This window comes from Castor canadensis, chromosome 16 (assembly GCF_047511655.1).
Source record: "Castor canadensis chromosome 16, mCasCan1.hap1v2, whole genome shotgun sequence".
Classification (NCBI taxonomy): domain Eukaryota; kingdom Metazoa; phylum Chordata; class Mammalia; order Rodentia; family Castoridae; genus Castor; species Castor canadensis.
The window spans coordinates 7591540-7603819 of record NC_133401.1 but is presented as its reverse complement, the minus strand read 5'-3'; the positions used below and the strand labels follow the sequence as shown (position 1 = coordinate 7603819).

General features: G+C 40.8%; 1 protein-coding gene across 4 annotated transcripts in view; it reads left to right on the top strand.

Annotated features, from left to right (window-relative positions):
- Positions 1-12280, top strand: part of Znf565 (zinc finger protein 565) — a 30072-nt gene that overhangs the window by 11113 nt on the left and 6679 nt on the right. For 3 of the 4 annotated variants that reach the window (XM_020168754.2, XM_074058362.1, XM_020168743.2), the window contains 2 exons: positions 1324-1450; positions 2155-2250. In XM_020168754.2, coding sequence (XP_020024343.1) covers positions 1375-1450; positions 2155-2250 — 172 coding nt within the window. In that variant the 5' untranslated portion in view covers positions 1324-1374. Of the gene's footprint in view, positions 1-1323; positions 1451-2154; positions 2251-4061; positions 4097-12280 lie in introns of those variants that run through there. The other variant, XM_074058363.1, reaches the window with a different exon arrangement.

The window sequence follows — 12280 nt, the reverse complement described above, 5'->3', positions numbered from 1 at the left end:
GACTTGCAACTAAACATAGTATGTGTTATCTTGTTTGAATTTTTTTTTTTGACAGCACTGGGGTTTGAACGCAGAGTCTCACACTTGTTAGGCAGACATTCTACCATGTGAGCCACTCCACCAGGCTTTTGTGTGGTGGGTTTTTTTGAGATAGGGTCTCACAAACTGTTTGCCCAGGATGGCTTCAAACCTTAATCCTCCTGATCTCTGCCTCCTGAGTAGCTAGGATTACAGGCATGAGCCACCAGCGCCCACCTTTTTTGAATCCTGATTTGAACAGAACAACTTAAAAATCACTTTTGACTGAGGCAATGTGGAACTGGCAGACATTACATTAGGTGAAATCAGTAGGCACAAAAAGACAAATACCACATATTCCCACTCTTATGTGGGAAAAGGGTTGATTTCACAGAAGCAGAGAGTAGAATAGTGGTCACCAGAGATGTGGAAGGGGAGGGAGGACACAGCGATGTAGGACAAGGGGTACCAAATACAGTTAGATAGCAGGAAGACACCCTGGCATTCTACAGTCTAGTAGGATAGTTAGGGTTTACAAAAATTTATTGCATATTTTATAAAGAACTAGAGCAGAGAACTTGAAAAATTTCCAACACAAAGAAATGACATTTAAGGAGATGAAAATTTTAATTATCCTGATTTGATTACTACATATTGCATGCATATATCAAATGACATCACACTGTGCCCCATAAATATGTGCAATTTAAAAAATAATAAATCACTTTTGAAAAACTCTAACAACTTGAACTTAACCTATTAGGAAATCACTGTTAATTTTATTAAGTATGATGATATTCTGATCATTATGCCTTTTTTAAAACCTCTCTAATCTGTTGGATACTATGTATTTGTGGGTGAAGTACTATGAAGTTCAGTATGTGGGATTTGCCTCAAATACACCCGAGCTAAAAGATGGAAGGCTGGGGGTTGTAGCTCGGTGGTTTGCTATTTGCCTAGCATGCACGAGGCCCTGGGCATGAGGCACCTTCCTGTCCTTTGGACAGCTTTCACACCTTACTGTTTATAATCACCTCACTCCTTGCTGACCAAGGGACTGTGGATTTTGGAATAGGTGGTCATGACCCCCAGTACCCAGTACCACAAAGAGGGTGGAGGGAGATGAAAGAGAATAGATGAAAATAAGATGTGCAGAATCTTACCAGTTGTCAAAGCACAGTGATGGACTTATGAGCATTATTACATTCTGTACACTTTTTGTGTATTTTGAAATTTTTCATAATGAATAGTGAAAACAAAAACCCAAAGTCCTTTAATCTACTAATAATGTGTGGATTGTTTTAGGGAGTTGTGACCTTCAGGGATGTGACTGTAGAGTTCTCTCAAGAAGAATGGATGTGCCTGGAACCTGCCCAGAGGAATTTGTACAGGGATGTGACTTTGGAGAACTTCAGTCACTTGGTCTCACTAGGTAAGGCTAGTGTATCACCCAGGGACAGACAGGAAACAAAGCACCCAGGGACCGTAAAAATAGGAGTTGTGTGTTTGTACCTCTGATCCAAAGAGGCAAGGAGAGGAATCAGTGCCACCACAAATGCTGAGACCTAGAGCCATGGAGAACAGTCGGACAGCAGCAACTACAGCCACCCCTCTATCCCCCAACTCCCAGGTCAAAGGAGGGAGGGATGGAAGGGTAAGAAATGCCCTGCACTCACCTCCTGCCAGCTGACCTGCTGGGTCCTTCTATCTGCCAAACCAATGGCAAGCTACAGGGCAGGGGTGATACATTCCTTCTGAGTAGGCTGTCTGGGTTACAGACCAGGCACAGAGCCTGGATAGAATGAGGGAAGAGGGGATTAATGGAATGTAATCACCACCTTTTATCTACTCCACATAATTCAGGAATAGCCTTCTGAAATTTCTGGTTTCTTTATTGTAAATTTCTAGGGCAACTTACAAGTTTCTAACAGAATTTCTGTCCTCTGTTCTCAAGAAAATTGCTTTGGGCTTTGTGGGATTGGAAATGAGTCATTGCATCAGGCACAGTCACCTTCCTGTCCTTTGGACAGCTTTCACACCTTCCTCTTTATAATCGCCTCACTTGTTGCTGACCAAGGGACTGACTTTGGATTTTGGAAGAGCGTGATCATGACCCTCTTCTGTTCCTGTAAACAGGTCTTTCCATGGCTAAGCCAGATGTTATCTCCTTATTGGAGCAAGGGAAAGAACCCTGGATGGTCACAACTGATATGAAAGGACCATGGTACTCAGGTGAGTGAGGGCTGATCTGGTGGGGGAGGCCATGGGGCTAACAGCCCAGTGAGTGAGTCTGCAGATAGCTGTAATAGAGTCATTGTCAGGAGGCTCCCCAAAGCCCTGCTGTGGAAAAAGGCCTAAGATATGAAAGTGCAAAGAGCAGAGATCTTGTCAGCATCGGCTCCCACGGAGACCTGGTCCTCTCTGTTTAGTTCATGTCTACCCTTTGTTCTCCCATATCCTCCTCCCATTTCAAAATAGAATATGCCATTTTCTACCCCAGTGGCTGCCTTTTCACCTGTGCTCTGGACCCTTTTTTCTGTAGGTATTTTTCCATATTATTTAAATTTTTTTTTATTTTTATGTTTACAAATTTTTTTTGGCAAACTGGGGTTTGAACTCAGGGCCTCACACTTGCTAGGCAGGTGCTCTAGCACTTGAGCCACTCCACCAGCTCTTTTTTTGTGAAGAGTTTTTTTTCTGTAGAGGGTCTCGTGAACTATTTGTCCAGGCTGGCTTTGAACTACGATCCTCCTGATCTCTGCCTCCTGAGTTCAGCTAGGATTACAGGTGTGAGCCACCGGTGCCTGGCTTATGTTTACAATTACATAATGAGTTTCATTGTGCTATTTTCATACATGTCTATAATATATTTTCATCATATTTACCCCTTTGCCACGTGTTCTCTCTCTACATTCATGTAACATATATACATGGTATAGATTCTGCATATAAGTAAGAATATGTGACATTTGTCTTTCTCATTCTGGTTTATTTCACTTAAAATGATGATCCACAGTTCCATCCAGTTTCCTGTAGATGACATAATTTCATTATTCTTCATGATTGAGTAATATATTGTGTATACATACCACATTTTTTTTTGTTTTGCAGTACTGGGGTTAGAACTCAGGGCCTTGTGCTTACTAGGCAGGAATTCTATCACTTGACCCATGCTCCTAATCCCTTTTTGCTTCTTTTTTTTTTTGTTTTTGCTTTATTTTATTTTTTAACAGGGTCTCACATTTTTGCTGGGGTTGGTCTTGACCACCATCCTCCTATTTTATGCCTCTCATAGAGCTGGGATGCTAGGGGCATACCAACAAACCCACCTTCTTGGTTGAGATAGTGTCTAACTTTTTATCCAGTCTGGCCTCAAACTGCAGTCTTTTCAATCCCCACCTCCTGAGTAGCTGGGAACCCCTACGCCCACCTCTGCATTTTCTTTATCTATTCATCAGTAGATAGGCACCTAGACTGATTCGCTGACTCCCTATTGTGAGTAGTGCTACAGTAAACATGGGTGTGTGGGGGTGTCCCTGTTATATACTGCCTTGTGTTCCTTTACATATATTCTGCAGAAATCTTCTTGCCTCAGAAAAACTTGATTTTGGAGTTGATGCTCCCATTTCCTGCATGGGAAGCAGAAAATGTTTCTCTCTTCCTTTTTCTATTTCTTCTTACTTGATTCTATTATACTAAAATAAATCCTTACTAAAACATCAAAGGAAAAAAAAGAAAGGCTTGTTTTCTAAAAACTGCTTCTCATTTTATCAGCAATCCATTTATTCATGTGTTCTTTTACTTTTTTTTTTTTTTTTTCCGATACTGGGGCTTGAACTCAGTGCATTACACCTGCTAGGCAGGAACTCCACCAGTCCTGTTTTATGTTGGGTATTTTCAAGATAGGGTCTCACGAACTATTTGCCCAGGCTGGCTGCAAACCTGGATCCTCCTGATCTCTGCCTCCTGAGTAGCTGGGATTACAGGCGTGAGTCACTGTTGCTGTCCCTCCCTCCTGCCCTTCCTTCTTTCCTTCCTTCCAGGTTGGAGATCAAATCCAGGACCTCAAGCATGCCAGGCAAGTACTCTACCACTAAGCTATACTTACCCCCTCCACCTTCATTTTTGCAGAATGTTCTTCCTTGTGTGGGCTAGTATTTTCTCTCACTGCCATTCCTCTTCTATTGTGGATTAGTCAAGTTGTTCCAATTTTGGAAAATGGTCAACATGTATTTAAAACTAGGGTTGTTCAGACAGGGTACTTACCTCCTATAATCATTTATGTTTAAGTTGTTTATAATCTGCATATCATCTTCAATTTCTCTGTACTTGGGCTATCGACTTCCTTTTTCTTTTTGTGATACTGGAGACAGAACCCAGGGTCTTGCTCATTCTATGTAAATGCTGTCATTGAGCGTGTGCTATAACTTCTAAGAGCTGTCTCATGTTTGAACTCAAGACTTTGCACACCTCCAATCCATTTTGCTCTGGTTATTTTGGAGTTGGGGTCTCACGGACTCTGCTCAGGTGGATCTCAAACCTTGATCCTCCCAATCTCAGCCTCCCAAGGAGCTAGGATGACAGGTGTGAGCCACTGGTGCCCCACTTAAAATGTGCTTGAACTTGCATTACCTCAGGACTGAAGTAGAATATTCTTCTTTTCTGGTAAAGGCTTGTGGACTGGTTAAGATTGTGTGTCTCTAGTTTCTGCCCTGTGAAGTTTCTATTTTTCCACCATAAGTTGATAGGTTACCTTAGGGGAAATAACTCAACATTTGAGGATGTGCTTGCTTTCTCTTATTGCAGCGTTAATTTTAACATCCCCTCGAGTGTCTTGTGTGTCCCGGTCACTACTGTACATTTGCTTGCCGTGATTTTCTTGCGTACCTTACTGGTCTACATTGTTAAATGGAACTCTTCTGTAAGGAAGAGCTGCCCCTCCCTGCCTCCCAGTCATTTGCTAAGTCAATGATTTGGGGTTGGTGTTACTCACTTTAGTGTTGAGAGCCTGGCCACTGAGAACTCCTGGGTTACCTCAGCATGCCTACATTCTTTTTTGAGTGCTTCCATATTTTCTGGTACCACAACATGTTCTAATCTTACCTGTACTTTTCCTGCCTCAGCCCTGAGATTGGCCATTTCTCAGAGGAGCCCTGATTCCTTTTGTTAGACAATGAATGAAACACTGCCTTTGAATTTATTTTTCTGCTCAAAGTAAGACCTTAAGATCTTTATCATCTTTTACTTCCCTACACCCTGGGCCAGGGGTGGAAAACTATAATCTATAATCAGTTTGGGGTATTTTTTTGGGGGGGTGTTGAACTCAGGGCCTTGTGCTTGCCAGAAAGACACTACTGCTTGAGCCACTCCCCCAGGCCTATAAATCAGATTTTTAGCTCTCAACCTGAGAACAGTTTTTATATTTTGAAAACATTTGTTTTAAAAAATGCATAGGGGCTGGAGGTGTGACTCAGTGGTAGAATACTTGGCTACCATGAGTGAGCCCTGAGCTCCATCCCTAGCACCAAAAAAAAAAAATTGCTGCAAAGACCTTGTGTGTCCCTCAAAGCAGAAAACATTTACTGTCGCTCCCTTCCAGGAAAATGTCTGTTGACCCCTGTCTAGATTCCCCACTCTCAATCTACTCTACTTTAATGATCTGGAAGTTTAGTTTTATTCTGCCATTGTTTTTATGATATTTCAAAAGTCTGTATTTATAGTAATCTCTAACAATAGTGATTTAAGCATCTGTGCACTATGGCCTAGGGCCAAATCCAACTTTGCCACCTCTTTTATATATATATAAGTATATATATATATAAAATAAATATAATGTATATTTTAGACAGAGTCTCCCTATATAATCAGGTTGGCCTCAAACTTGTGATCCTTCTGCCTTAGCCTCCTGAGTGCTAGGATTACAGGCATGAGCCACCACACTTGACTCTGCCACCTGTGTTTTTGTGATCTCCATGCTAATTGAATTTTATAAATGCCTTCTAATGGATGCATATTTTTAATTAAAATCATATACTCCTACTTTGATATCACTATGTAACAGTATTATACATATATATATATATAAAACAATACTTTCAAAGATGAGATACATCAAATCTTGTAAGAAGTCAGCACTAACATGAACATTTATAATTAGTTTTGATGCTGGGATACACTAATTTTGAACCCAAATTAAGCAAACTGTTAGCCCCCCAATTCCATTTTTCTTGTTTGTAGACCTGTATTACAAAATAATTGTGCTGAGCTGTTGTTATAGTTTGAATTTCATCAATTAAAATTTTATGGCAGGCTGGATCATGGCTCAAATGGGAGAGCACCTGCCTAACAAATTTGAGGACCTGTGTTCAACCCCCAATAACATCAAGAAAAATTATGGCTTTTTGTTCTCTTTTATTATATAACAATTACATCCTCATTTATACCTCTTGGACCATAAAGCCTAAAATAATTACCATCTAGCCCTTTAAAAAAAGTTTATCTTTTCAAATCCCAGTACTTGCCAGTCCCTGACTTAGACATATTATTGAAAGCCAATGTTAAAGAAGAAAATTATATGTCACTAAATTTAGACATCCGTTTAAGTCATCCTTAAATTACAGTTACTTCGGAGCTCAACACTAGGAGCTGGAGGTGTAGCTCAGTGGTAGAGTGTTTGCCTAATATGTGCAAGCAAGGCTCTGGGGCCTGTTCTGATGGCATGCCCTGTGATCCCAGCTGTGCAGGTAGGCCACAGGAAGGAGGATCACCCTGAGCAAAACTGGGAAACCCTACCTGAAAAATAACTCAGCAAAATAGGGCTGGGGTTGTGGCTTAAATGGTAGAGCACCCGCCTAGCAAGTGTGATGCCCTGAGTTCAAATCACGCACACACACACACACACACACACACACACACACACGCACACACAAAGAGTGTATATGGCTAGGGATGTATCTCAGTGGTACTGTGCTTACCTAGCATGCCCAAGGCCTTGGATTTGATCCCCAGTATAGGAAATAAAAAAGTATATGGTACAACTCTTTATTAAAATAGTAAGACCATTGCTTTCTTTGTGGTTACTGGGGTTTGAACTCAGAGCCTCACACTTGCTAGGCAGGAAGCTATTGCTATTTATTTCTTAAAAGTATTCTGATTTTTCACAAAGTATTTAGTTGATATATTTTCTAAGGTCTTGCAGAATTGCAAAAGAAAATCTTTAATTCAATTTTCAAAAACCATTATAAACTAGCTAGGTGCCAGTGGCTCACATCACACCTGTACTCTTAACTATTTGGGAGGCTGAGAACAGGAGGATCAAGGTTTAAGGCCAGCCCAGGCAAATAGTGTATAACCAAAATAACCAGAGCAAAATGAACTGGAGGTGTGACTCAAGCATTAGAGCACCTGTTTTGCAAGTTCAAAGCCCTAAGTTCAAACCCCAGCCCCACAAAAAATAAATAAATAAATTGTGATAAACTGAGTTCAGTACCATCAAAAAATTGCGATAAAATACACGTTACGTAAACTGTACCTTTTTGAAGGGGGTGGAGTGCTAGGGATTCAATCCATGTTAGGCAAGTTCTCTACTGAGGTACACTGTAGCCCCAAGTCACCGTCTTAACCACTTTCTTTTACACTTCCCGTATAACTGGGATGACAGGTATGCGCCTGGTGCTCAGCCTTTATCGGTTGAGATAGGATCCTATGACCTTTTCTGGCCAGGGCACTTGAACTGTGTTCCTTCTGATTTTTGCTCCCATGTAGCTAGGATTGAGCCACCACGCCCAGCCTTAACCACTTTTAAACATTACAATTTGTTGGCATTAAGTATGTTCACTGTAATTTGCAACTACACCCCGTCCAGTTCCAGAACGTCCATCATCCCAAACAGAAACTCTGTACCCATTAGGTAACTCCCTATTCCCCACTGTCCTCCCGCCACTGATAATCTCTATTCCATTTTCTGTTTCTGCAAGTTTGCCTGTTCTAATTATCTCATATAAATGGAGTTGTAAAATATTAGGTCTTCTGTGTCTTGCTTACTTCACTTAGCATAATTTTTATTATACAAAACAATGGGTTTTGGCTGGGTGCTGGTGACTCATGCCTGTAATCCTACCTACTCAGGAAGCAAGAAATCAGGAGGATTTCAGTTTCAGACCTGCAAGGGCCCAAAAAAATGGTCGAGTGGCTCAAGTAGTAGAGGGCCTGCCCAGCAAGCATGAGGCCTTAAATTCAAAACCCCAGTGCCACCAAAAAATAATTGGTTTCATTATGACATTTTCACACATGCATACAATGTACTATGATCTTGTTCACCCTACCATTCTCCCTTGTCTCTCTCCCCTTGGCCCCTTCCTAATAGTTCTCCAAGGTTCTTCTCTTTTCATTTGTTTCATTGTATTTATGGATCTAGATTCTGCATGTGTGAGAAAATATGAAGTATTTGTCTTTCTGAATTTGGCTTATTTCACTTAACACCATGATAACCCAGAACCATCCATTTTCCTGCAAGCGACATAATTTCATTCTTTTTCATGGTTGAATAATATTCCATCTCGTCATATGTGTGTGTGTGTGTGTGTGTGTGTAGCATTTTCTTTATCTATTCCTCTGTTGATAGATACCCAGGGTGATTCCACAACTTGGCTTGTGAATTGTGCCACAATAAACATAGCTAGATATGCATGGATGCTATGTAGAGTAATGTTTTCAAGGTTCATCCAAGTTGTGTTAGGTACCAGGACATCCTTCCTTTTTAAAGCTAATAGTATTCCTCTGTATATAAGAGTCACATTTTGTTTATTTGCTCATCTATTGATGTACATGGATCAGTAAAATAGATAAAAGCTCATCAACTTTTCATCAAATTACCTTTTTTTGTTGTGGTGGTGCTGGGGCTTGAACTCAGGGCCTTCATCTTGAACCACTCCACCAGTCCTTTTTGTGATGGCTGTTTTTGAGATAGGGTCTCCCAGGCTGTTTTGCCCAGGCTGGCCTTGAACCACGATCCTCCTCATCTCTGCCTCCTGAGTAGTGAGGATTACAGGTGTGAACCACCAGCACCCGGCAAAATCACCTTTTTTTTGTTGGAGGATGGTACTGGGGTTTGAATTCAGGGTTTTACCTTTGCTAGGCAGGCACTTCATAGCTTGAGCCACACCTCCAGACCTCAAATCACCTTTTGACTAGAGTTAACAATGCTGCCGTAAGTATGGATTTACAAATGTATGTTTGAATCCTCGCTTCCAGTGATTCTGTGTATATACCTAGGATTACAATTGCTGGATCACATGCTAATTCTGTGTTTAACTTCTTGACGATACTTGTCAACTTTTAAAGAACTTTCCAGCCAGGCCTCCCTGTAATTCTTGTTACTCAGGAGGCAGAGATCAGGAGGATTGCAGTTTGAAGGCAGCCTGGACAAATAGTTCTCCAGAGCCTATCTCAAAAATACCTGTCACAGAAACAGGGCTGATGGAGTGGTTCAAATGGTAGAGCACCTGCCTAGTAAACCTGAGGCCCCAAGTTCAAACCCCAATGCTGAAAAAAAAAAAATCCCGTAAATCAAGAAAATTGCCCTAATCATTACTTGTAAGTTTCCTCTTTGTCATTTGATTTTGCTTTTGGTGGGGTTTTTTTGGGGTTTTTTTTTGTGGGGGGAGTTGAAAAGTTTCGTGTGTGTACTGGAGCTAGAACTCAAGGTGTTGTGCTTGCTAGCAAGTACTGTACCCCTTGAGCCACTTTCCCAGCCCTTTTGCTTTTGGGTTTTTTTCAGATAGGGCCTCACACTTTTAACCTCAATCCTACCTCCACCTCCCAAGTGTCTGGGATTACAGGTTTGTACCACGACACCTCGCTTTGTTTGATTTGGTAATAGAACTGTCTGGTTTTTCTTTAGTTGCTTTTGGATTCTGAGTCATTGTTTCAGTGTTAGAAAGCTTTGCCCATAGCTAAGTTATAAAGTAATCCACAGTGTTTCCATCTAGTACTTGTGTGGTTTCTATTTTCTTTTAACATTGAACTCTATGTGGAGACAACCTACAGAACAGGAAAAATACTTGGAAACCATACATCTAATAATGGGTTAATATCCAAAATGTATAAGGAACTCAGTTTAATGGAAAGAGAACAAATACGATTTTAAAATGGCCAAAGGACTTAATAATCTTTTTAAAAGAATATATACAAATGGCCACCTGGTGTGTGAAAAGGTGAGTGATATCACTAGTCATCAGGTGGATGCAAATAAACCACTGAGCTATTACCCCACACCTGTGAGGATGGCTGTCACTGAAAAGACAAAAGATAATAAGGAAGTAAAGAAAACGGAACTCTGCACCCAGTTGGTGGGAATGCAAATCTGTGCAGCCCTTATGGAAAACAGCTCAGAGTCTCCTCAAAGAGTGAAGAATGGGGGGCTGGAGGAATGGCTCAAGTGGGAGAGCACCTTCCTAGCAAGTACTGAGCCCTAAATTCAACCCCCAGTGAAGACTAGAACTATCAGTAATCCAGCAATCCCTCTTCTGGGTATATGGCCAAAGGAAATGAAGTCAGTATGTCAAAGAGATCTCTGATTATTACATAGCTCTATTCAAACAGCCAAGATCAGTTTAAATGTACATCAATGGATGGATGGATGAATTTAAAAAAAGTATATACTGAATGCACAATAGAATTCTATTCAGCCTTTAAAAAGGAGTGGCTCAAGTGTTAGAGCACCTGCCTAGCAAATTCAAACCCCAGTACTACATTAAAAGAAAAAAAGGATATTTTTCAGTAATGTGAATAAATCTGGAGGACATTATGTTAAGTGACGTGTGTCAGGCACGTGATCTCACTTATATGTGGAATCCAAAAAAGCTGAACTGCTGGAAGCAGAGAGCAGAATGCTAATTACCAGGCCTGAGCTGGGTTAGGAGGCAGACTGGGGACATACCAGTCAAAGTTGCAGTTGGACAGTAAGGTTAAGATATCTGTTATTCAGCCGGACTTCAGTGACTCATGCCTATAATCCTAGTGTCTCAGGAGGCAGAGATCAGGAGGATCCTGGTTCAAAGCCAGCCTGGGCAAATAGTTCATCCAAGACCCTATCTCGAAAAAAACCATCGTAAACAAAAGGTCTGGTGGAGTGGCTCAAGTTGTAGGCCCAGAGTTCAAACTCTCTCCAAAAAGAGAGAGAGAGAGAGAGAAAGGTCTGCTACTCAAAGTGGTAACACTGTTAACATTGTTAATAACTATTACATTGTGGGAATCTTTTTGAGGTTTGGGGGCTTTGTTTTTATCTTTTTGGTACTGAGCTTGACCCTTACTATATCTAAGCACTTAATTAATACTGAGCCATATTCCCAACCCCTGCATTATTTTTTCAACTTGAATATCGGGGGAAAAATACTATTTAATAATCTGTGAATCTTATTTTATCTTTTTTTTTATTACAAAACTGTTGTTCCCCCTTTGAGATACCACATTATAGGATGTTCAGTTTCCATATGAACTTCAGTCTATTTCCATCCTTTGGTTATGTTCCATTGGTCTCTCTCCCTAGAATCCAGTTATTTATTCACCCACAGTCCATAACCAAAAGCCTAGTATATTCTGGTGGTTAGTTACAACAGTTAGTGAAAAAGACATTAGTTTGCCTTTGGGAAGAAAATAATCAGATAAGTAAATGAAATCCAGTTCTAAATGACCAAGTGTCATGAAGACAGGCACAAGATGTGAGAAAGACAATGAAAGTATGTGTTTTGGTTAACAAGCTTGAGAGCTTTTTTGGGAAGTATGACAGTTTGGTTTTTTTTTTTTTTTTTTTTTTTTCTTAGTTTGGGTTTTGCTTTTTTGAGACAGGGTCTTGCTATGTAACCCAGGCTGGCCTCAAACTCACAGTCCTGCCTCCTAAGCGCTGGGATTACAGGCATGAAAGTGCAAGTTTTCATCTGAGACCTGAAAGATAAGAAAAGGGGCAGCCAGCTGGGCATGGGTGGCTCATGCTTGTAATCCTAGCTACTCAGGAGGCAGAGATCAGAGGAGTGTAGTTCAAAGCCAATGTAGGCAAATAGCTCAAGAGACCCTATCTCGAAAATAATCACAAAAAAGAGCTGATGCGGTAGCTCACAGTGTAGGCCCTGAGTTCAAACCCCAGTACCACCAAAATAAAAGAAAAAAAAAAAGTTGGAAGCATGGCTCAAGTGGTAGAGTACCTGCTTAGCAAGCGCAAAGCCCTAAGTTCAAACCCCAAGACCACCAAAAGTAAAAGCAAAAA